This window comes from Amblyomma americanum, chromosome 2, assembly GCF_052857255.1.
Source record: "Amblyomma americanum isolate KBUSLIRL-KWMA chromosome 2, ASM5285725v1, whole genome shotgun sequence".
In the NCBI taxonomy this organism is placed as follows: Eukaryota; Metazoa; Arthropoda; class Arachnida; order Ixodida; family Ixodidae; genus Amblyomma; species Amblyomma americanum.
Window position 1 is genome coordinate 23,248,606 of NC_135498.1, and position 25,835 is coordinate 23,274,440.

The window sequence follows — 25,835 nt, forward strand, 5'->3', positions numbered from 1 at the left end:
TTCTTCTTGCTCTTTCTTTCTGTTCTATCGCTCGCTTACGCAACTGAAACAACGCTGCGAGCCAGCGTGATGATCGCTGAGACGAAACAATAGCGCCGTACTAGATCGAATAGTTTTTTTTGTCTTTAGAACCACTGTCAGGCTTCTCGGTTTCCGGAAAGCTTGCAAAGATGTGTAAAACACTTAACGCCAAATGCGTTCCACAAGAGTGTACCACAAAGCACGCGAATCATTTCGTACCGTGTCAAGAAGGTGTCGTCTGTGTCATACTATTATCATACTTCAAGCCAGACGGGACGTCGTATTAATGAACGGCTAAAAAGGCACAATAAGAATGTGTATCAATATGTGAAGGCGCATCTCGGCATACATTGCAGGTTTCGAAGATAAATCTTGCCACCCACGCTTCGCACAGACAAAGATATTAAGCAGGCACAGCAACAAGGTAACGCGTGAAATTATTGAACCCGCTCACATTGCATGGTTCAAGGACGCATGCGTTAGCAGGCCCTGCTTAGCACTGTTAGCAAAACAATTGGGGTTTCTGGCCGGAGGGAAGCGATGATGGTGTTATGTACTCTTTTCGGGTGTTCATGTGCATGAACGAGCCTAAATTTTCACTATGGCGTTTCTTGTTTGCCGCGTCGTATGCACTTCCTCCTTCCAAGCAATAAAACTTTCGTTGCTAGACAGCGCCTCTCCTCGTTTGTCATTCCTTTCGTCCCTGTCAAAATTCCCGCTATTCCTCTTATAAATGGCGTACCAACTCTCCCAAGCATCAGTTCTAAGCGTTGTTGTTATTATTATTTATTTATTTATTATTAATCGCAGCACGCTCCTTGGAAGGAATTTCTGCTCGAAAGTTTTCAGGACATTTAAACTTTCTGGAGCATTTTTTAAGACGCGAAAAGTACGCGAAATCCAGGCCGAGGATAAGGAGGAAGGCAATGGTGTGGTTGGAGATCATCGGACAGGTTGTCTGAGAGGTGGATGTATTTTTACTAAATGAAGCATAGCCGAGCCTTGGAAGCAGTTTTCTACAGTGTCGCAACTCCAGTGCACTATGCCCTTCCTTCCTAATGCCGCCAGTGACTACGCGCAATTCTCCCTTCATAAACAGTGCAAGCAGATCGCGAACTAACCAGGGCACGGCTTTCAATGGCCAAAAAATAAATTATGCCTGGGTGCACATGCTTGGGTGCACATGAACATCTTGAACTCGACTAAGAACGGCACATTGCTGTATAGTGTCCTGGATGACACTATAAACGGATACAACTCAAGAACTAAGCGCCTTTTCCCCATCGAATAACCCCTTTCCAGCCAACGGCGTCGGCGGATCCTCAAAAACCTGCTATCGTGACGATGCAAGCAGCGGCACTATGCAGGGCGAGGAATATCCCCTTACATCACCCACTGCCTGTATTGTCACACTATCAGCCTCATGAAAGTTGGCCGACGCCATTGGCTGGAAGGGGGTCCTTTGATGGAGAAAAGGCGCTTAGTTCTTGAGTTGTTGTATCTGACTATACCGGTCATCCCACGCATTGACTGTTTAACCATTACAGGGTTTAAAACCACAAAGCACCTCGTACGCAATATCGCTTCATTACTGGACCGCATCCGCAATCTGGCCACTCGCCATAGCAATATATATATATATACATACGTAGGTTGCTAGTAAGCACTTGAAGAGGAAACTAGGCACAGGTAAAAACCAGATGTATGCGTTAAGAAACAAGAGGGCAATGTCACTAGCAATGTGGATGAGACAGTTGAAGTAGCAGAAGAGCTGTGCACAAATCTATACAGTAGCCAATGTAATCAGAACGCTAATGAGAGAGACAGCTAGCGCACAGCAATGCGTCAATCCATCAGTAACGAAAGAGTAAGTAAAGAAAGCGTTAGGAGCAATGCGAAGAGGGAAAGCAGCTGGTGAGGATCAGGTAGCAGCAGATCTGTTGAAGGGCGGAGGGGACACTGTGCTAGAAAAACTAGCCACCCTGTGTATGCATTGCTTGATGACCTCGAGCATACCTGAAGCTTGGAAAAACGCTAACATTATCCTAATTTATTAGAAAGGAGACGTCAAGGAATTGAAAAATCACATACCGATCGGCGTACTGTCCGTTGCTTACAAGGTATTTAAAAGTTAATCACTAATAAAGTCAGAAGGACAACCTTAGACTTGAATCAACTAAATGATCAGGCAGGCTTTTGTAAAGGATTCTCGACAATAGACCATATTCACACTATCAGTCAGATGATAGAGAAATGTGCAGAATATAACCAACCCGTATATGCAGCCTTCATTGACCACGAGAAATCATTTCACTCAGTGGAAACCCCGGCAGTCATGCAGGCAATGCAGAATCAGGGTGTAGAAGGGTCTTATGGGAAAACACTGGAAGATATTTATAACGACTGTACAGCTACCATAGTACTCCATAAAGTCAGCAATAAAATTGCGATAAGGGAGACATCGAGTCAGCGAGGGAGACATGATCTCGCCTATGCTATTCACCGCCTGTTTACAGGAGGTATTTCGAGGCGGATTGGGAACAGTTGGGATAAGAGTTAATGGAGAATACCTACATAATCTATGATTCGCTGATGACATTGCCTTGCTGAGTCACTCAGGAGATGAACTGCAAATCATAATCAATGAGTTACACAGACAGAGCAGTACGGTGAGTCGAAAAATTAACATGCACAAAACCAAAGTAATGTTCAACTGTCTCGCAAGGGAACAGCAGCTCACAATTGGTAGCGAGGTGCTGGATGTGGTAAGTGAACACGTCTACTTAGAGCAGGTAGTGACCCCTGATCTGGATAGAGTAGGGTGGAGCGCGTATGGCATGTTTTCTGAGATCATGAATGGCAGTTTACCAATATCCCTCAAGAGAAAAGTATACAACAGCTGTATCTTACCGGTACTCACCTACGGGGCAGAAACGTGGAGGCTAACGAAAAGGGTTTAGCTTAAGTTAAGGGCAACGCAGTGAGCTTTAGAAAGAAAGCAAGGCAGCAATGTGAGCTAGTTGGTTTCAGTCGTCGTTTCAGTTGTCGTTTTTATCCGCGTGTAGCACGTTATTCGCATCAAAAAATAGAATGAAAAGTGAAGAAAAATGATAGCTGTAACGTTAAGAGGCCAAAAGCGGGCAGAGTGGGGTACAAACGCTGGTTAATGACATCTTAGTCAAAATCAAGAGGAAGACATGGGCCTGGGCAGGGCATGTAACGCGAAGGCAAGATAACCGCTGGCCCTTAAGGGTAACGGAGTGGATTCCAAGAGAAAGTAAGCGTAGCAGGGGGCGGCAGAAGGTTAGGTGGGCGGATGAGATTAAGAAGTTTGCAGGCAAAGGGTGGATGCAGCTGGCAAATGATAGGGTTAATTGGAGAGACAAGGGAGAGGCCTTTGCCCTGCAGTGGGTGCAGTAAGGTTGATGATGATGATGATGATGATGATGATGATGATGAGTATACAAGGTTATTTTTCGGTGATAAAGTAAGGCGCCCAATAGCTGAAGTTAACCTGAAGATAGTCTACAATTTGCTCTGAGTTCATTTCAACTACGGGGCACTCTTGTCCGTTGCCGTTGCCCTACAGTGGGCGTAATAATAATGATGATGACGATGATGGCGAGGAGCTCTGTGAAGAATCATCTCCTTCTGATTCCAAAATTCTCCTAATACCCCGCCTATTGCTCTTTTTTTGCTTTTATTTGCAGAGGAGAGGTTCGTCTTCGCGAAGAAATTGAAGAACGCAGTTGTCGAACTTCAAAAGGTAAGCCAGTCCAAAATATTTTGTTAGTTGCTGAAACATAACAGGTGACTCCAAGCAGTTCTTCTGCATTCCAAGGAAAAAAAAAAAACGTCTAGCAGCTGGGGTCTGTTTATGCTTTGCCTGCTCATAAATTTGGACAAGAACAGAGATGTCTAGCTTTCTTATAAGTATCTTGGCTGAGATAAAGTTCGAGTGGCGAAAACTTACGTATGATTGATTCCGGTATCTGAAGTTCGTTATTGCGCCTAGCCCTAAAGCCACATTATCTTGTTCGAGAGCCCGAATTGTAGTTCAGAGTTGCGAGATGCCTGATGTATATAACAATGCATATAATAATACCGGTATATAAATAAGGTAACCTGCCTACTAGTAGTTATCTAACACTTATTGTAAGAGTTATCTTTTTTTGTTGATCTGCTTGTAATTTCTCTTTATTGTTTTGAACTTTATATTGTACTGATTGCCCACCTGCTACGGTCTCTTACTGAGACTGGCAGTAGTGTAAATAAATAAATAAATAAATAAATAAATAAATAAATAAATAAATAAATAAATAAATAAATAAAGCGCCATCGAATTGCATTCGGCTCGTTAGCATTATTACAGACGACGCGTCTGGGGTTCACTGTGTCCTGTGACGCGTAGGTCTTAACTGTGGTTCGGCCCATCAGGTGTCCACCTTAACAGATGCGAACGCCTTATTTCGCGTGTTTTTTGAACGAAGCGTGTATCGACAAATGCCCTCCACCTCCTGGCCGCTAATGATTATCTGTTATCGTTAGCAGGAACTGAAAAAAAAAGAATTGCTACTGTTTTATCGCATTAACTTGCATTAGAAACTGAAGGGTGGTAAGCTACATTTAGAAATTTTATACCTCCTGCCTCAACATTTCAGATACCTTTAGTGAGCTACGAAAATTGTCTCTGAATGTATGCGGCTTCACTGTGAATACCTTTGACAATGCTTTCAATATTTCTGGGACCCGCATTCGTTTCTCGGACAATGCTCACTTTCTTCAGTTCAACATTTAACTCATTCTTCATTCAATTGTCGGATCGAGACAACCTTCGATTGAATTAGTCTCGCTCTTCACTCCTTTGAAATTCGAAATCGAATTTCAATGGAGGCGAAATTCTAGAGGCCCGTATGCTGTGCGATGTCAGTGCACGTAAAAGAACCCCAGGTGGTCTAAATTTGCGGAGCCCTTCACTACGGCGTCCCATCATAGCCTGAGTCGCTTTGGGACGTTAAACCTCCATAAACCAAACCAAACTTCTTTGAAATCTTTCCTTTCCTGTTGATTCTGTCCACACTCCACTAGTGACCATAAGCAGGTCACGTCACACGAATTGTGGGCATCTGCAGCTACCACAGGTCACGTGACAGAGAAGAATCCATCCTAAACCCTTGCGTATGTTGTCCTCGCTTTGCTAAGCGTTATGCATATACTCTAGCGCACACAGAACGAGTAGCACAACACATTACCGCGTCTAAAAAAAAAAGCTTAATCTAATACATGCCCTCGTACGCCTGTAATCCTGTTTTAAATGACAATGGCGGTGACACTTTCGAGCATCATTTGTTGAGGCGCTCGACCTAAAGAGTCAAGAACGGTAGATTTAAGACGGTGGAGGTATACTCCAGCCTGCTTCCCCTATACAGTAAAGTTTGCTTGGTCAGATGACACGCCTGGTTTGTGCTGGGGCGGAATCAGCTTTTTAGAGTTAACGCGGAGGCGGCACTGGAAACCAGAATTGACAAAGGCTGGTCCTACCACCGGTGCGTGTGCACGCTGCTGTCAGTATCCGTGTGTGTATGCGTGCGTGTCTGTGCTCTGCGAAGAGTTCTGCACTGTATGAGTAGTCGAAAGACACGTCTAGCGCAGCACTACCAGTCGCATTACACGCTTCATTTACCATGTCGCAGCGAGCGATACCGCCCCCTTTTGTTTTAGTCTTTTGATACGACGGGCGGAAAGTTTGTCCCGTGGTTTGTTGGGTCGCGTTGCGCTCATGGCTATGGTCCGTCGGCCACGTAGTCCTGGACCGTAACCATGGCTGTAGGAGCACGTTAGCCAACTTTGTTTTGCAAGAGTTTGCAGTGTGCCGTGAAATGGCGTGTAAGGTCCGTTTCACATGCATGCGATTTTCGCCTGCGACGGTCCGGATTCTGTCCGTCTGCGACAGGGAAGGGACGTCGTTCTAGCCGCAGACGGCTTGCGACGGGTTTCCGCCCGGTTGGAATTCAATCGCAGCGTCGGTGTGTTCGCACTCCGACTGACCATTGGGGAAGCGCCGAGACGTCGTGCGACGTAGGGTCATGTGGGAGCTGTTGTTGCGGCGGAAGTAGAAATGATTATTCTAATAAAAACATGCAATAGTCCCTTGCGTCTAAAATTACGCTGGTCATAACATCGTCAACAAATTCTGTGTAGCGTTTCTGTCACATTTAATCATGGGTTGCCTATGCGAGCATCAAGGAACGTTGCTTGTCCCTCCAGTCGAATTCGTTGTGCAGGCGTTGCATTTGAAAGCAGCGACTGAAAATCGCATTGAGGCGTCACCGATTACTCCGAATATTGTCGTTCTAGTCGCAGCATGTGAAACGGGCCTAATCCTCCTCGCCGGTGCCATATAAAAAGTTAACTGGAAACAGGAGGGAGCACTTGCTTTGTATAATCCGACGATTCTGCGCGACAGTCACACTTATGCTTGTAGCTGAATGTGGGGCGGGATGTGCTGGGGTCTGAAAGTTCTTTCCACGTGCTTGGCGAGGTGGGTGAGAAGCTGGGCAAGATGGTGATCGAGAAGCAGATGGCTGTCGAGATGGAGGACTTTGACCGGGCGCGCCAGAAGAAGCAGCACATCGAGGAGTACCGCCTGAATGCCTACGAGCACCTGCGCCTGCCCGAGCTCATGGAGATGGAAGGGGTGAGGACAACCACCATCGCACACCGACTGGCCGGTGTTGTGTGTTGCTTTTGGGTATTTTAAGCCGCCGAAGTCAGGTACATGCGGATTAGTGTAGGCGCAGACAGGATAAAGCTAATACATCGAAACTGGCTGTGCTCAACGTGTAAATTAAACGAATCTGTTTCTTCGACTTCGTTTTTTTTCCACGATTTCATTTCTGCTGAGATGGCGAAATAATTAGGGCAACTTGCGAAGATTCAGGCCGCTAGGAAAAAAACACACACACGCACACGGCGCTTTCATCCTAACCGGCTGTTCAAAACTCGAGCAAACCATCATTTTTTACTGACATGCGTGCAAGGTTGCTTAGAGGAAGAGGGAATGCAGCTTACGCCTAGGACTTACGAACTATATAGTGCGACGAGGTTTGATCTCGCAATGTGGTTTAGGGAAATTTCTCCTAAAGAGGCAATCAGAACAGGCTGCGTCGTGTGAACGTGTTAATAGAATAATTCAGATGGCTATCAGTTCTTGCTTTTCACATAGCTTTACGCATGCTGTTTCGCAGAGATACTACACTGTCGTACTGTGAGAAACTGAATGGTCCAGAGAATTCTAGAGAGAGTGACACCAAGCGAAGTGTAGCGCTTGGGCATTCACAGTTACCACGTGTTTCAGTGAAATTGGTGTAGTTCAAACAAACAAACAAACAAACAAACAAACAAACAAACAAACAAACAAACAAACAAACAAACAAACAAGGAGGCCTGTGAAAGCGACAGCTTAAGGACGCCGAGGTTCCCAGTTTTGCTCGCCCTGGTTTCATCGAGCTGACGTACGGAGGAAACGTTGTACGCGTTATCGCACTAATACATTATTGGTCGGCAGAGGTCTTGACGTCACACCACAGTCAACCATTGAGAGCGAATCATGACGTCAGACACGGACAGGCGAGGAGTTGGCGCGGTTCCGGGTGCGCAGCAGTCTGAGCGTACGGAACGTTTTCTACTACTCTGTGGTTACCGTGTCGAGTCGTGTGACAGGGTGCATGGCGTGGCCGACATGGCTATGGATGTAGAGGAGCCGTAAAGGGGCGCTTCTCGAATAGAGCTAGGTTCTGAGATGGATGCGCGCGTATCGTAATCGTGCTTATGGAGTTGCGAAGTAGGGCTAAGCGACCACTAATGCTATCGCGTTCGGCTTCCTAACAGTTGGTTAGAAGGCCGCACTTTTGTTGACTTGAATCATCCTTTCTTTCAGTACAACCCTGAGCGGGACTCAGCTCTTCCAGGTAACTTTTGCATTTTCTTAAACACAAAGACCAATTGTACGCTGCACATTAAGGTTAATTATGCTGCTGAGAGACGGGTCAGCGCAATTTGGCACATAATAATAATAATTGGTTTTTGGGGAAAGGAAATGGCGCAGTATATGCCTCAGGGAGTGAAAGAAGAAAGGAAGAGAGAGGTGCCTTAGTGGAGGGCTCCGGAATAATTTAGACCACCTGGGGATCTTTAACGTGCACTGACATCGCACAGCACACGGGCGCCTTAGCGTCGCAGTTTGGCACAGTTACGATATTTTAAGCGCTTTTGTAACTTTATCATAGCTTTCCTAGCCCAACTTGTAAACTATAATAAATCAGCATGGTACAGCAAGTCTCTCTATATACAGCAGGCCGGGCTCGAATCTTTTCAGCACGCTGGACGCTCCAGCTTACCTTCAAATTGAGCCACCAGGCCGCACCCCGTTTTGAGGTGGTTTATATAGTATTGCGTAGTGTCTTATGAGTCAAAGTGGCTGCAGCAAAGCCGGCGTTGTACAAATGTGCTTCGGTTACTTCTAACCGTTTTCTCATGTCCCGACCCGTGAACGGTTTCACTAGACATACTTTTTCAATCGCTTGAGCCCGGAGAAAACATTGCGCTTGCCCAAGGGCACTTGTGCTCATTAGAATAAAGTGAGGTAACGCGGCACCACGAACCAAACCCAGTGCCTCCTGCGTACTATGGGCGGATGCTGTGACATTATACGTACTCTTTGTGCGTAGATGGCACCGAACAATAACTCCCTAAAGGCTGGGAAATGGGCCAACTACGACTGCACTACGTCAGTGGTCACGGTGCTCACCGGCTGAGCCCAAGGTCGCGGGATCGAATCCCTGCTGGGGCGGCCGCATTTTAAATGGAGGCGAAATGCAAAAACTCCCGTGTGCTGTGCGATGTACTGCGCGTAAAAGAATGAGGCGGTCGAAGTTAATCCGGAGCTCTCTACTATGGAACTTCTTCCTGCCCTCCTCCAATTTCATACCCTGCTTCATCCCACCCCTCATGGCGTGGTTCTGGTGTCCACAGATAGTGCGACATTACTGCGCCTTTCCTTTCCTTTATTCATGAAACATTTACATTATTTTCATTTATCGAGTAGCACCAAGCCTTAGCCGTCAGCTAATGATCGGAAACAACTCAAGAACACAGCGGCGAATGGCCTTCAAAGGAGGCTTTCCAGCCAATGGCGTCGACTGATTTTCGTGACGTCGTGGTGATTCCTCTTGAACCCGGCAGAGTGACATTACAGGGGTTTGGTAGGAGCAAGTTGATTAACAACTGATTAACGGATTGACCGTGACGTCATGAGAATCGGTCGACGCCATTAGCTGGAAGGCTTCCTTTGAGGGGCATTTGTCGCTTCATTCTTGCGCTGTATCCGATTACAGCGCATTGACGTGGTTCCCGCTTCGGCCGCAGGGCCTGTGCCTCCTCCCGAGAAGGTGGGCAAAGGCCTGCACGTGAGCATGGACCCGCAGCTGGAAGGTCCGGGACGCAACGCGCCCGCCGAGCAGCGCGCGGCCGTCGTCTCCCAGCAGCAGCAGCAGCAACAGCAGCAATCGGCCCCCCGACAGCCCGCTGCCAAGGTCCCCAAGAACTCGTACCTCGCACTCGAGAACCGGCTCGTGGCTGGAGCGCGCAAGTACACATGGCATCGCTGCTTTACTGCGCGCCGCGTCCGCACAAAGATGGGGACCGTAGTGGCGTCTCGGCTTCGCCTGTAGTTCCGCGTAGAGTTTCTTGTTAACTCTATGTTAAAACTGTGGAACTTAATGTTTGAAGTTACACAGGAATTGCGCGATCAGTCTCTCGTTGTTTGCAAGTTTGATTCTTTGGACGTTGCATACCGTTTCAGCGTCGCCCTCGTCTCTAATGGAAGCTTGTAAATAAACGTTGTTGAATTGGAGACACCAGTGCAGCTTCCGAGTATGGAGGCTTTACTCGCGTTTCGCGTATTGTGACCATTATATCTTAAAAACCCAATTCTTATTTTAGTTTTGAGTTCCCGGGTTCAAACTCGAACGCGGCGGCTTCGTTTTTATGGAGGCGAAACGCTAAGGCGCTTGTGTGCTGTTCGATGTCAGTGCGCGTTAAAGATGCCCAGGTGGTCGAAATTGTTCCGGAGCCCTTCACAACGGCACCTCTTTCTTTATTTATTCTTTCAGTACCTCCTTTATCCCTTCCTTTACGGCGCGGTTCAGGATACTGCGCCATTTCCTTTCCACAAAATTCAATTATTTTTATTTGTATTATTATTATTATTATTATTATTATTATTATTATTATTATTATTATTATTATTATTATTATTATTATTATTTTAGTTTTGCCAAGCAGGCAATAATGAACCGAGTAACCGTCACAATGGTGTCCATGCAATCGCCAGTTGCTCTCAGCCACTACAGGGCTTTATATAGCCATAAAGATAAGTGTCGAACACCGCAGTATCTCAGTGGTTGTGGTGCTTGGCAGCTGACCCGAAAGTCGCGGGTTCAGTCCCGGCTGCGGTGGTCGCATTTCGATATACCCAGTACACGATAAAGAACCCCAGGTAGTGAAAATTATCTGGAGCCCTCCGCTATGGCGTCTTCATAGCCTGAGTCTCTTTTGGGCGTTGAAACACCATAAACAAAACAAAACAAAACACTAGCGACGAAGGCTCATCTACAATACAGGAAGATGAGATCAGCCCTAATAAAAATGGTCTATATACAGTCTATAAACTTCCTATAGAGTCTATTTCTTCCCTATAGATATTTCTTTTTGTCTATTCATATTCTATAGAATGCCTATAGAAAAAAAAGTCTATTAAAAGTGTATGGCCATAAACCTATAGATTGTCTATAGACTGTCTATAGAACTTGTATTGCATATAGACTATTATCTCGGATTTTTCTACAGACAATCTTAACACTTTATAGACAGAAGTCTATAGACAGTCTGTAGACTGTCTAAAGAAATTTTTGTAAGGGAGTATCTAATAGCTGCGGTGTGGTCTCCTTTGTAACCACACCGCACGAGTGTGTGAACACGCTGCCTAACGTCAACATCTTCGAAATATGTATGATATTTTTTTTCCACGCTATGTTGCAACCGTTGAAAGTGTTGCGTCGCGGTGTTTGCTTACCCGGAGTGAGAAAAAAAACGTGGTTTTCACACGTTTTTCACACGTGGTTTTCACACGTGGCATGACGCCCCGCCGCGGTGGCTCAGTGATTAGTGCGCTGGACTACTGATCCGGAGTTCCCGGGTTCGAACTCGACCGCGGCGGCTGCGTTTTTATGGAGGAAAAACGCTAAGGCGCCCGTGTGCTGTGCGATGTCAGTGCACGTTGAAGATCCCCATGTGGTCTAAATTATTCCGGAGCCCTCCACTACGGCACCTCTTCTTCCTTTCTTCTTTCACTCCCTCCTTTACCCTTCCCTTACGGCGCGGTTCAGGTGTCCAACGAAATATGAGACAGATACTGCGCCATTTCCTTTCCCCAACAACCAATTATTATTATTATTATTATTATTATTATTATTATTATTATTATTATTATTATTATTATTATTATTATTTTCACATGTTTCACTCTGCGTGCATTATCCACTTTTCTCACTTCGTTGCCCTCTCCCCTTCCTCACCACTCGTGGGCCAGAATGGAGAGCGAGGAGGACGGCAAGGAGTTGGTGTTGGGTCGGATGTCACTGAGGGACCGCCAAGAGGCTGCTCTTCCTATTGAAGTCTTTGGACTGCGGCTGGTAAGGTCAGCTCTGCGGCGTTGTTTCCCCTCGACAGATAAACACAGCAGTTGGAAGAAACCAGTTATTTATTGGAGCGCTAGTTTTATTAAAGAAAATCTAGAGCCCACACGTCTAAAAGTTGAGATTTTTGCTATCTTAGTGTAAAGGTATCTTCACGCGCCAGGATTCTGCTCGGACTATGACACAAGCCAACCAAAATAAACTAAGGAAGGAGGTTCATTAGTCCAACCGCAACTATAGTTCCTGTTCTCTGTCTCGGGTTCTCGTAGGATAAAATGTTTGTTTGAGCTTGTATGCAGCGAATATCTGGTGCCTCCATCAGCGCACTTCCGTCGTAGTGCACCTCCACCACAGCGCCCAGACGTGGACAATTTATTTTGCCGTATTTAGGAGCTTTGACTTCGCAGATGACAAACACAAGTGCGCACATTAAGTTGAAAGGGCAGTTTACTAGAAGATATAGATAATAGAAAACGTATTCTTCAACTATTTCTCGTAAGAGCAGTTATTGTAACGATAGCTACATTACGCTAGAATTTCGAGCCTTCAGCGGGGCGGCGCCGTGGCCACCGTGGCTGCGCCGTGCCTGGTCACGTGGCTGGTCACGTGGTTGGACACGTGGTGCGGAGCAGCTGCCGCGGCGCGGCGGCGAAACCGAGTTGGGGGGGGGGGGGGGTGAATCCACGTCCAGGGACGAAGATGAAGAAGGAACGCCCAGCGAAACGGAGAGGCGAAAAACTGACTGCAATTCTACTGAGGGAGTTCCACTCGGCCAGCTATAGCTATCGCGTCACTCCAGGTTTAACCAGAGCTAAACCACAGCCATTTTTTTTGGCCAATTAGTCGCGGCTGCTTTCGAATTCAGGGATAATTCAAAGACGGTATATACACTAGCAATTATACTCTCTGAAATTTAGTTGACACTGAAGTAGGAGCTACAACCGGCCGAAATCTGAACCAGTCTTTACAGCCATCTTCATGTATTTAAAACCGCACATGATTAGCCGGCACTTTTGCGATCGTAGACGTCAGTCTATCACACCATCCAATAACCTTACTCACGTACGCGATGTTCTGGCTGTCCTGCTCCTGATTTCCTGGCATGAGCTGTAGTGTCCACTCTAACACCAAGTAGCGTGAAAGAACATAACAATGTTCCCACCAAAAACAATTCGCTGTGCTTCAACCTGGCTGAACGTAGTAAGATGAGCGAAAGCTCAGTTAAGCAAGGTTAAACACGGTTTAGCTTAGATTAAACTTTACTGCATATCAGTGGTTTGGCTTGGGCGGCTACGATGCATCGCCGAAGGACTATTTCCGGCAGGTTTCTCATCCAAGGCTATATGTGAAGGCAAGCGCACGCCACACGCTATTATATATAGCGAACGGCGCGGCACGCAATTTCCGGCAGCTGCGAGAGTGGGTCGGCTCCGCATACGCAGCTGTGGCGAGGCGAGTCACGTGACTTGATAGTTGCGAGGCGAGCGAGCGCCTTCAGCTCAACGCGCGCAGCTGTGGCGAGGTGTGGCGAGTCACGTGGCATGACGTCAGAGTCAAGCCTCCGCTCCTCCTGGTCTGAAGGTCAAATTTCAGAGCCACATGACCTTCAGCTATGTACAGGGGGAGTAGAGCTTTCGCTCTAAAAAGTGCGAGCTATGACCAGCAACGCGAAATGTCTTGTGCACACGGCTCCACTAACAACAACAAAAAAATGTATCGACGCAGCCGTTTGTGCCATACCTGCATTAATAAATGAGCCGCCTAGCTCGAACAGTGAGAAGGAGTGTGGCGGTGATGACCCACCGACGCAGGTTCAGAAGCTGTACTCCAAGAACTTCATTCAGCGAGAGGAGGCCTTCAAGGAGATGCAGCGGTTCCTGGAGCGGTACAACTCGCGCCGCAGCCGCCACTCGGCCGAGGACGTGCTCAAGGCCGTGACTTTTCTGCTTCAGAGAGGGGCCCGGGACAAGGTGCTCTCGGTGAGCGGCCGTATGCACGCCGCGGCTGCGAAGCGTGAACGGCTCAAGAGCGCGCGTTCTGCTACACCGTGTCTGGAAACCGCGCATGCGTGCCAAAGTCGACGCGCCGCGGTGGCTCAGTCGTTAGGGTGCTCGGCCGCTGATCCGGAGTTCCCGGGTTCGAACCTGACCGCGGCGGCTGCGTTTTTATGGAGGAAAAACGCTAAGGCGCCCGTGTGCTGTGCGATGTCAGTGCACGTTAAAGATCCCCAGGTGGTCGAAATTATTCCGAAGCCCTCCACTACGGCACCTCTTTCTTCCTTTCTTCTTTCACTCCCTCCTTTATCCCTTCCCTTACGGCGCGGTTCAGGTGTCCGCCGATATGTAAGACATACTGTGTCATTTACTTTCCCCAAAAACCAATTATTATTATTAATAATAATATTATTATTATTAGTCGCTGCAGATGCACGCTTTGCGTTGTTATCAGTAACAATCTGCTGCCATTATGAGCTGAAACGCCCACTTCTCGCCGCCTCGACAGGGCGCCCACTAAAGTTATACAGTCGAGGCCGCAATATGGGGCCCGCTTCAGTGTTCTACTCTCACACGTTTAGCAAAGGAGACCTGAAAGTCGCTTCTGTTTATGCGCGGACGCACCAGCGGTATTTGTCAGCGTATACATGTCTCCTAAGCTCCGCTCGGTAAGGCGTGGGAGGAGTTTCATCGTCAAAGCATGCTCCGAATGATTACGTCTGCGACTGTACACGATACTATAGCCCTGTACATCAGGCTATTTACTTTAACCCCTTTCTTTTTCTTTGCAGGTGTTTATACAGGCCTTGAATTTGATGCAGACATTGTTCACGCGGTTCACAATCGTCCAGCGGTGCGTATACGTTTCTCTTGTTTTCCACTGGAACGGGAACTCTAGGCCATAATTTATCACTTGTACGCGGCTCCAGGTAGTTCGCAACTTCACGTCTTAGTCTTGTGGTACTTGCGGGTGAGGAGTAGAGGTAATTTCGCATTCTTCACGGAGGAGCAATTGCACGCTCCGAAGAGGTGACCACCCCAGGTGGAACGCACTCCACCTGCTGTTCTTTGCGTGCACCCGCTCCTGTATTACTTGAACCATGTGACTCTAGACGCCACGGTCTCTAGACTAGTGTGCCTTATTGCGGCCTTGTTCACCTAGGCAACATTGTCTTTTGGCCACAAATAATGTTTTTAAGTCTTGTCTTAAAGCGTTACTGAGAACGAATTGAAGCTAGTTGTTTTGTATAGATAGATAACCGCACCCTAATAGCAAAGACGCTACTTTAACTGAAAAAGGGGCGCTCACAAGCTAGGAAATGCCAAGGCTTAAATACAGGTGTCGCCACTAGTGGCAGTTTTCGCAAGGAAACTGCGATGACGTCAAGACATCTTTCTTTTTTTGCCATGCGGTTCTCTGAGGCTACACCTCCATTCGATGACCACGGAATACTTTTTCACTATTGACGTCAGGAGTCCGAATTTCGTGAAGGGCAAAAAAGTGTTTAATTTTAAAATCCACTTTACTCAACACTAAATGCGTATTTTGCTACCGATCAAGCATAAACATAGACAGAAAGAGACATGTAATCGAATTTTCTAGTGAACAAAAATGGCACAATATTTTCCTAAGTGACCCTTTGAGTTACGAAGGACGTCCTATATTCAGTCCAGTGTGCCTTAAGAACTCATTTCCACGTGAAAAGTAATCAGCGACTGCATGCCATCACTTACATTCAATTCGGATGAAACTAAACGAGCAGATTCGCCATGACATTTCCGCTTCTGATATCGACGCCAATCGCAAAATTTCTTTTATTCCAGAATATCGAAAGGAGACGTGACCGTTGCTGTCAACAAGACTGTACCGCGGATCCTCTACCGCACTGGCGACACCGTAAGTGACCTCCATGCCTTTGTACTTGTGTGACCTGCTCTACTCGCGGTCAACTTTCTGTGGCACTGCAGCAGCGGCTAGGCAGGGAAGGGACTGATACGGGCCTTTGTCCCCGTGCAGTAGGAATTGGGCTACCTCAACTGTTTCAGCCCTAACGACCACGCTTTTTCCCTTCACCACTCCTCACCCCTAACCCGAACATCCTTCGCTGCCTCTGGTAAAAAGGGCCGCCTCCTTCCTTTTCCTGCCTAGCCTCTGCTGTAGTGCCACAGAAAGTTGTCCTCGAGTATAGAGGTCACTGCTATGCATGAGCGCAGATCTGACGCACCTGCTTTCACACCGAAAACTCACGAAGTTATTGCGATCTCTTTTGATGCGATCGAACTGAGTGAAGCAGTGCAGCTGTGCATACACACGGCTGAGTAGTCTAACGAGCATTCGTGAAAATGTTTTTGTGTGTGAATGAAAAATCAGACGCACGTGAGCTCTATCGCAGTGCGTTTACCGCGTATACGCTATGCAGATCATTGAATGTCTGAAGTGGGATATTGGTCGCTTCGCAAGTTCACGGTTGAAGCTAAGGACTGAGGAACAGCGCGTCTCATGAGGAACAGTGACACTTGAATGTGAAAAAGAAAGTCTTCTGTCCGTGATCTGTATGCTTGGAGCATCTTGTTTGGAGGTTTCCTGAGCATCTTGTTTCTATCGCAGGCACCTCGAGTGAAATCTGTAGCCATCGACTTTCTTCTGGAAATGGGTGACTACGAGGACGTCAAGGTGAGAGGTCTCTAATATTATCTAACTTTCTTTACTATGTAATACTACTAACCTCCCAGTTACTAACAGCGGGTAGCAGCCGTCAGTAACTAAGTGGGTTAGTAACTGGAATTATTAACTGTGTAGTAACATATGTGACAGCCAGTTAATACCAGAAAGTTAGTAAGTACTACTACCCTTTTCTAAAAGTGTACACCTCGCTCAGAAGGCAGAACCGGCAAAGCTACGGGAGTGCCGTGGATACACGGCCTGCACGAAAATGCCGCAATAATGCAAATTACTTTTTGTTACTGATATGTGTACTTCATTATCAACAACCCCCTTCCTGAGCGGCTGGAAAATCAAACTGTGCGAAGATATGAGAGGTGCAACAGATAACGACGATTTTACTGCCCTTGACTCCTACTACTGGCAGTAACTTTCTCAAGGTGCTTATTTAAAGCTTTTATTTAGAATGCAAAGAGGACAACGTTGTTCAAGCAACACATAGCGCCTTCTTAGCTAATTAGCACTGTTATACCTTGAACAGCTGGTGCGAAAGTCCCACGTCATGCGTAACTGGAAAGAAAGACCTTTTATGAGCTCTAAATTTTTTGTCTGCGCATAAATCTGGATTGCTGATTTTCTTTTGAAGAGGCTGACGTTGATACGCATGCGAGAAGTAATGGCATGAGGTACTTGCACCATTTACGTTGCGAAGGATTCCGCATCGCTCAGTATAGCTCATTCACATCGAAAGTCTGAGCACCATTGTCAATTTTGACTGAACAGCTTCTGTCCCCGCAGGCGGTCCAAGCAATGCTCCACAACATTCTGCGACCTTTCCCTGAGTCCACTAATCCAAGGCTTGCTCAAGGCCGCTGTGAACTGGTGGAGCAGCTTGTTGCCAGATTTCCGCCATTGAGCCAAAGGTACGGTGGTCGTGGGCTTCGCACAACTTATCAAATTAGTGCATGTAAAAATGTTGAAGAGAGATGATAAAATGCGCTGTGATAGTCTTTTTTTTTTTCGTTACAAACATTCCAGACTTCTTTTCCAAAACCTAAACATTGCTTACAAAATATAGTTCAGCTAAGTAAGCTACAACCACATGTCTGTATACATTTGCATTGTTTCCAAGTGCCAATGCGTAAACGTGTCAGTTACAGTGTGACCATATATCTCAAGTCTGAGTACAGAAATGTCTTTTTCGGATGGTATGTACCAGCCTCGTCGACAATATTTATCTGACAAATGTTTCAGTCATCAATGAAAAGGGGATGGGATATGAAATTCAGACTGTCCATTCGGACCTATCATAGTATTCTGAATACGCGCCGTGCATTTCTGCGCACCTGTAGAAAATGCCACAAGTGGACAACACTATGTTCTGAACGATACAATGCGTTTATTTATTTATTTTATACCCGCTAACACACATACCATCTTGCTTTTATAGATTTTCTCGGAAAATCTTATTTAAGTCGTTAGAAGAGGAAATGGTTGCTTTTTCACTTCTTTTTACCCTTTGTGTGCCAGTTTAGGGTTAAAACCGAAGTATTCTTGCCAAGCATACAAGAAAAAAAAAAGGTGCTGTGATAGTTTGTAATCGATTACTACTAGCCCAGGATGAAGAGTGGCACAAGGCAATCGCAAACCTGAAACATGACTTCATTTGCCGAATGAAGTAGCCGCCGCTTATGAAAACACACTGTGACGTCAAATGACCCAGCGAAAGAAAAAAAGAAGACAAAATGAATTGACCCGTAACAAAGAATGCTGCGACATTTAGAACCACTACTTGGGGGAGTGTGGGGCAAAAGCCCGACACAAATTTACAAATCGCCTTTTTTTATTGTTAAAATGTATAAAAAACCAAATACAACAGAATAATTTGTTACCGTCCTGAATCGCTCTAAGTGAGTGTGGAGGCCAGCTAAACGGAACACAGTAAAAATTTATAAATTTGCAAAGTACAAAATGTCACTTTTTTTCCTAATCAAAGAGGCAAAATCAGATAGTGCACGGGGAAAAATGAGATGCCGTTCTTCGGAACAAATTCACATTAAATTGGTTCCGTGAAAACTGACACAATATTTGTGAGACTGTTTTGTACCGTGACCCGCTTTAGTTTCTTCAGCGTTGCTGTTCTTTCGCTTTGTTCATACCGAATGGACACGCGATTTGGTTCGAATCGCAGTACGTTGAGTTTTTGGACGCGATTGCTGGTCATAGCGAACAGATGTTGCTTCACTGTTCAGCAACGAAGTGTTGCACCACTGACCGCTCTGGCTCGCCGGAAAAAGTGCGCCACTTAGGCTACAATGAAACTCAGCAGTTGCTGTGACCCATAATCTATCATTTTGTTTGCTGTTTTGTGCTGGGCGTCTTATTGACACCAAAACGCTTGGTGGCAGCGCCGCTGCTTGATGCTCTGCAGAGCTTTCTGCATATCTTCTTCTATACAGCTGGAAATCAGTGTTTTCCTTCTGCATGTTTGCACCATCCTGGAGAGTGATAAAACAAGGGCAAAGCTTTGGGTCAAGCAATTAAATTGTTCTCTTTAGTTTGTGCCTTACAGAACACCATTGTTTCGCGTTTTACCCCATGTGAAGCGTGCTGGTAAGAGAATTCCCTTCGGAGAACGCGAGACAAAACATTGTTAAACTTTGCATATGATAAGACGAATGACCAACTTTAATGATTACATGCTTATAAAATTTCGGGTGCTTGGTCGGTTGAGTTGGACAGTACCGAAAAATGGGGCATGCAGAAATTCGCTGATGTTTTGACCGCTTTCTCGTTCACCAAGGCTCACTTCGCGCTTTTTTCGCCAGTTCGCATTTTCTTTCTCCACCCTCTCCTAATCACGCGGCATCACAGCGCCGGAGCCTGTGAGCGCGCGCAGGTGCGCCGCTGCTTGCCGGGTCACGTGGCTTGCCAGCGCTCCGGGGCCTCAAGATCAAACGCGCCTCAAGATGGACCTTGGGAGACATGCAGTAATGGAGCTTTCGCTCTAACATCGAGTTGAGTTGAGTTGAGGTGTTGAATGCTACAGGTGGGGTTAGCCTTGCTTTATCTGCCGGCAATTGCTCCACCGTAGCGTCCCTTCTATATTAACAATGTCCTAAAGCCTGTCGCATCTACCCCGCTATGCGCACAGTCTCTTATAATAGCACGCATTCTCTCCCGCAGTCACCATCTATGCACACAATCACTCCACGCAGTCCACATCACAGTCCACTCCAGAAGTCACCATCTATGTACATGTTCAGTGCTCTAGCATGCTCTATGCTATATGCTCTAACATCGAGCGGCTGCGACGCTGCACACCAGTCACAAGACTGACTATAGTCAGGCCAAGCATGTGGCTGCGACGCCAGGCCTGACAAAGATCTTTCCTCTCTCCTTACCGTCAAGACGCGCGCATCTGTTCGGTTCCTCGCGAAACCGTGGGGCCGAAACCTGAAACTCATTTTCTAACGCAGTGACCCGCTGTTCGAGCACATGATGGCGTTCGCCATCCGCGCCCTGTCTCACCCGTCGCTGCAAGTGCGAGAGGTGGCCGAGCAGATTCTGCTGTCGCTGTACCGGCTGTTGGGCACCCCCGTACGCCAGTGCCTCGTTCCCGAGTCCACAAAGACCTCCAGGAACTTCACCTACAAGAAGGTCTTCGAAGAGTTCGAGAAGATTGACAAGGAGGTAGGGCGCTCGGTATACGGGTCCCAATATACCAGGTGTTTCAGAGGATATTTCAAAAATATCCAAAAATAGGCCTATTGGGTAAAAATATGGCTTTTCCGGCATAGTAGTACCAGTGTTGGTGGACACCACAAACCAAGTGAATCGTCTAAGTATTAAGCTGGTTAATTGGTTTTTAATAATTAACTCTTTAACTAGTAGAGCTAGGCGCCTATTTGGTATTAGAGGTTTGTAGCCGGTCGTTAGTAATATTCATACCAGATTTTAGAATTTCGAAAATACGACTACCCTTGGCGCGTTGGCTCGACAAAATTTGGCTTCATTGACTAGTTACATGCACTGGAAAGGTTGCTTTGCCTGCATGCTTTTCGAAAGCGCATGTATTTTGGCACGATGTAGCCAAATTTTGTTGAGCCACAGCGCCGGAGATAATCGCGTTTCCGAAATTCTAAAAGCTGATATGGCTGTTACTAACGCCCGGCTAAAAGTCTCTAGTCACAACTAGGCGCCTAACTCTAAACAGTTAATGATTAATAATTAGGTAGCAAGCTTACTATTTAAGGAGATTCACCGTTTTTCCAGTGTCCGCCAACACTGGTAATACTATGCCGCAAAAGCCATATTCTTACCACAAAAAGTATAGTTTTGAAAATTTTTTATTCTTCCCTGAAGCACCGGGTTTTTGCTTGCTAATTCAGATACCACGCAGTAGACACTCATCTTGTCGTCACGAAGCATTTTATATGCTTCAGAAACGACCCCACAAATTTTTGCTTGTTTTTCGGCTACGCAGTTGGTCGGAAAGCACAAGAGAGATAAAAGTTTTTATTCCGCGCCTGATGTTCTCAGGAACCACAGGACGAAAAGGTGCCACTGTCAGGTGGCGTAAGAGGCGCAGCAGATGCGCGCGACAACACAACACAATACAGGTTCTTGTGTGTAGTCCACGTCCACTGCGCTGTTATGTTAAGTTAAAGGAACACTGAGAACCACTACGATCAATCATTGTTCTGAGTAAAGATTAATTCTTAGGCTCTTTGTGCCTCTCACAGTTTGTCTGGCAACGAAAGACTGTTATCGCCTGAGAGATTGGATTCAGAAACCTTCGTGAAGTCCTTACCAGAAAGGGCAGGGTTATTTATTTATTATTTATTTATGTTTTTATTGCAATACCCTCAGGGCCCGCAGGGCGTTATAAAGGGGGTGGGTGAAAAAGAAAAAAAATACATAGTAAAAACTACAGGCAAAAGGCAAAAAAAGAGGCAAAAATCATGATGCTGATGCTTGTTCGATGACATACTTGGTGATAAGTGGCTTGAAGGATGACGCGTCTTCAGTGCAGGCGATATGGGGTGGAAGGTGGTTCCACTCAGTGCTAGTCTTCGGTAAGAAAGAATTAAAAAAGCACATTCTTTTAACAGGCTGGGATGGCAACTTTATGCGGATGATCAACACGTGATGGTATACAAGAAAAAAAATCCTATTTTTGTGTATCGTTATGAAAGAAAATGCTGTGGAAAAGACTGCGGCGTGAAATATTTCTACGAACTGCGAGATTTGTCAGACCAAGTTTAGATTTCATTAAAGAAACACTAGCCGTGCGAGAATAATTGGAAAGGATGAAGCGAGCTGACCGTTTCTGAATAGATTCTATAGCATCGATTAAGGTGAGTTGTGCGGGGTCCCATATTGGTGATGCGTATTCTAGCGTTAGCCGTATTGGTGTTTGATATAAAAGTAACTTCGAATGGGATGGAGCCAGAGAGAAGTTTCTGCGTATGTAACCAAGGGCACGGTTTGCATTGCTAATAACATTCTATGTGCATGCGACAGGATAGGTTGTTAGTGATGTGAACCCCCAGATATTTATAAGATAAAACGTTCTCTAATGAAACTTCATTAATCTTGTAATCGAACAGTTTGGAAGGGTTAGATTGGCGTGATATGTCCATAATTTTGCACTTTGATGGATTGAAAACCATAGACCATCTCTGACACCAAATCAAGACGTTATCAAGATCGGAATGAAGGAGGGAACTGTCGTAAATGTGTGTCGCACGAAAAAGAACACAGCCATCAGCAAAAAGCTTAAGGGAAGAGTCAATGCCAATCGGAAGGTCATTAATATATATATATATATATATATATATATATATATATATATATATATATATATATATATATATATATATATATATATATATATATATATATATATATATATATATATATATATATATATATAAAGTAAAGGACCCAGAACACAACCTTGGGGAACACCAGATGTTACGGCACATGGGGATGATAGAGAGTTGTTAGCTGATACAAACTGGGTGCGGTTAGTCAAACATTCAATCCATTTAAGAAGGTTAGGATCAATATTCAGGGAACTCATTTTAAGAAGGAGTAAGTGATGCGATACCCTATCGAAAGCCTTAGCGAAGGCAAGAAAGATGCAGTCGGTTAGTAAACCACAATCTAAAGACGATGCTAAGATATTAGTGAAAGTTGAGTCACGCAAGAAAAATTTTTTTCTCGAACCCGTGCTGGCAGTAGTTTAGAAAGAGTTACTTTCCAAAAAAGAGGCGAGGTTAGAATATATAATGTTCTCTAGAAGTTTACAAGGAATGCTTGTTAATGAAATAGGTCTGAGGATAAGAGAATTCGGATTACCTAAAGAGTGGAACGACTCTCGCTACCTTCCAGTCAGCTGGCATTGTGGTGTGTTTGACAGACCAGGTGAAAAGGTGCACTAAATATATGCGGGAATGAACAGAAGTGTTCTTCAAATTATACTTCAAGTGAATGGAAGTATAACGTAGCCTCTGATATGTGCGATTAGCGATGTCAACGCACGCGTTTTGTTTGCTAAATCGGCCGGTGATGGCGACATCTGCACTTCGTTTTTGCTCTTATCTAGCTTATAAAAGTTACTGTTTTCATTGAGAGTAGTCTCTTTGTAGTTAAATTGACTATTACAAGCCAGCTTGTCTTCAGTGTCCCTTTAATCACGCTCTTATACCAACTAACCTAATTTACTGATAGTGGATAGTGATAGCCGTAGAACCGTGTTCGGCTTTTCGCTTGTCTTGATATGATGATGATTATGGATTTTTATGGCGCAAGGGTGTCTATGGCCAAAGAGCGCCATGGCACAAGGTATTTTTCGATTACTCAAGGTGGGGTCAAAGACCCATTTTCCAAGCATTTAACCCCTTACTAGCCGAGCACGCCAGGGGAAAGCTTGTACCCATTGTATCACCGGTGGGTACCTGGCGGCATTTGTCTTGATATTTTCAAATGTATAGTGGCAAAGTGAAAGGCCTGAAGAGCCTTTCACTCCTTGTCGATGGAAGTGGTTACTGCCTATGCGGACTTACCATAGCCGAGAGTGGATGAGGGCATAGGCGGGAGCACCCCACCTCCAATATTCTGCTCGACCACCTGCCCCTCACCGCACTCTTATAGATTTTGACCACCTGTTCCGAATTAGCGCATGAGGTGGCGTCCTCCGCTTACCCTCTACCACGGAGGAAGAATATAAGGAGTGGGAACTCCGCCGTCTGCGGCGACCAGAAAAGGTCACAAGCCCGCGGCGCCACTATCCTGCTGGCGGCGCGTGGCGGCCTGGAAATAAACTACTGAAATACAACGTCACGGCTTGCCCGCTGAAGCAAAACCCGTGTCGTCGGCTTGTCGTCTGCTTTTGAGCGCGCGCCGCCGGAGCCGCCTGCCCGGGCGCTGCATTTTTATTCTTTTTCCCTGCTGCTTCTACGAGGCGCCGCAAGGCGCCGCCACTACATGTGCCCCCGTCGGCGCATACAATTCTAACTTTATCTGGTCGCCTGTGCTCGCTCGCGCAGACGGGAGTTTCACCTCCTGTATAGTCTTGCTCCGTGCCCTCTACGCAGCCCGGCAGTGCCCAGCGGCCACCCCGTCGGCAGCGGTCAGCGTCAGCCGACAGCCCCAGCTCGGGCTCCGGTCGGCGGGACTTTGTGAAGGAAGTAGCCGCGCCGTCCAGCCGTTCGCTACAAGAGCTGCCCAAGGCGTCACAGCAGGAACAGTCTGCCTTCAACTTGGACAAGTGAGTGCACGGCATCTGGCGGATACGTGCAGAGACAGATCTTTGCCCACCCCGCATGCAATTTTTCGGTGACTCAAATGGGTTAGAGACACATGATTCACATCGTATTTTATCTGCAACGCGTAAAGAAGAGTTGTTCGAGGCTTTACCGTAAGTCTTGTTTTTACGTCGGGAAACGGTTTTTGCGTGAATCGAGGAGAGGGGTAGTCCTAGGAAAGTGTGCTTGTACTAGGCGACTATCGAGTAACTGAAGCAGTAGCTTATGGTGGCGGAACGGCCGCATCATATGATGACGGTGATGGGTTCGAATCCGGGCCACGTCAGAAAACTGACATTTCTAGATGGCAAGACTCCAAGTTCGGCAAGTTGGTAAACATTCACACTGTTAAAAGGATAACACATCATGCATACAGAGTAAAAACAAGCGCGATCGCCAAAAAACGCGAGCTCCTTATTAGACAGGCAAATGGAAGGTTTAGTAATACAGTTTTGTTTCTCGTTCACGATATCAAACGCTTCAGCAATTTCCAGCGCGGTCTGATACTTGTCTGTGTCTAGTACCCGTGCGTGACGCAACAATGCGGTGCACTTTATCTTTTTTTCTTCATTATCTCTCAACTTTGATAATGAGGTATACCAAATAAGGTCAGTCTTTCGTTTGTCTTCTGTGCTCTTTGAAGTGCTTGTTCAGGCAGCGCCCAATTTTCCCGATGTATCGGGCTCCGCAGGAGAGGGTAAAATTGTACACAACTCCAGTGTTGCAGGTAACGAACTTCATCATCATCATCAGCCTGACTGCACCCACTGCAGGGCAAAGGCCTCTCCCACGTCATTCCAATTAACCCTGTCGTTTGACAGTTGCCACCCCCCCCCCCCCCCCCCCCGATGCCTGCAAAACTTCTTAATTTCCTCCGCCCACCTAACTTTCTGCAGTCTCCTGCTACGCTTGCCTTCTCTTGGAATCCACTCCGTTACCCTTAATGAAGAGCGGTTGTCTTGCCTTCACATTGCATGCCCTGCCCAAGCCCATTTCTTCCTATTGATTTCGACTATAATGCATCATTAACCCGCGTTTGTTCCCTCACCCACTCTTCTCGCTTCCGGTCTCTTAACGTTACACCTATCATTTTCCTTTCCATGACTTGTTTCGTTGTCCTTAACTTCAGCTGAAGCCTATCGCATTGATATACCTTCCAATTGTCTTTCTGGTAAAGCGCTCGCGTTTCATAACGATTTTTGAGTTTCGCGTGCATTTGTACTCTGTTTTTATATGTTTTTACTTTTTATGGTGATGCGTCATGCATGTCTGAGTGTTTGTTTCCTTATAAACAGTCGGTTTTCAGAAATAAAACCTTAGTTTCGAGTCAGCGCGGGTCCAGTGTCTTCAGTTTATTTCGGTCAGTCGCTGTTTAGAGCGAAAGCTCTACTCTTCACACTGCAACTCCCAAGGTCAAGTTTGGCGCGTGTTTGACCTTGAGCCGACGGAGCGGAGGTGTGGCCAATGACGTCATACCACGTGACTCGCTGTGAAGAGGCGTCGCAGCTGCCCTCGCTCGGAGCCTCGCCGCTGCTGTACCACGTGACTAGCGGGGAGTGTACCAGCTGCTTCGCTAGCGCTGGCTCGC

At 46.3% G+C, this 25,835-nt stretch overlaps 1 protein-coding gene across 1 annotated transcript in view; it reads left to right on the top strand.

Moving 5' to 3' along the window:
- Positions 1-25,835, top strand: part of LOC144118394 (centrosomal protein of 104 kDa) — a 64,350-nt gene that overhangs the window by 27,847 nt on the left and 10,668 nt on the right. The window contains exons 8-19 of the mRNA XM_077651341.1: positions 3,732-3,787; positions 6,563-6,718; positions 7,961-7,991; positions 9,448-9,670; positions 11,672-11,774; positions 13,589-13,756; positions 14,563-14,624; positions 15,596-15,668; positions 16,380-16,445; positions 17,232-17,356; positions 19,913-20,126; positions 24,038-24,210. Coding sequence (XP_077507467.1) covers positions 3,732-3,787; positions 6,563-6,718; positions 7,961-7,991; positions 9,448-9,670; positions 11,672-11,774; positions 13,589-13,756; positions 14,563-14,624; positions 15,596-15,668; positions 16,380-16,445; positions 17,232-17,356; positions 19,913-20,126; positions 24,038-24,210 — 1,450 coding nt within the window. The remainder of the gene's footprint in view (positions 1-3,731; positions 3,788-6,562; positions 6,719-7,960; positions 7,992-9,447; positions 9,671-11,671; positions 11,775-13,588; positions 13,757-14,562; positions 14,625-15,595; positions 15,669-16,379; positions 16,446-17,231; positions 17,357-19,912; positions 20,127-24,037; positions 24,211-25,835) is intronic.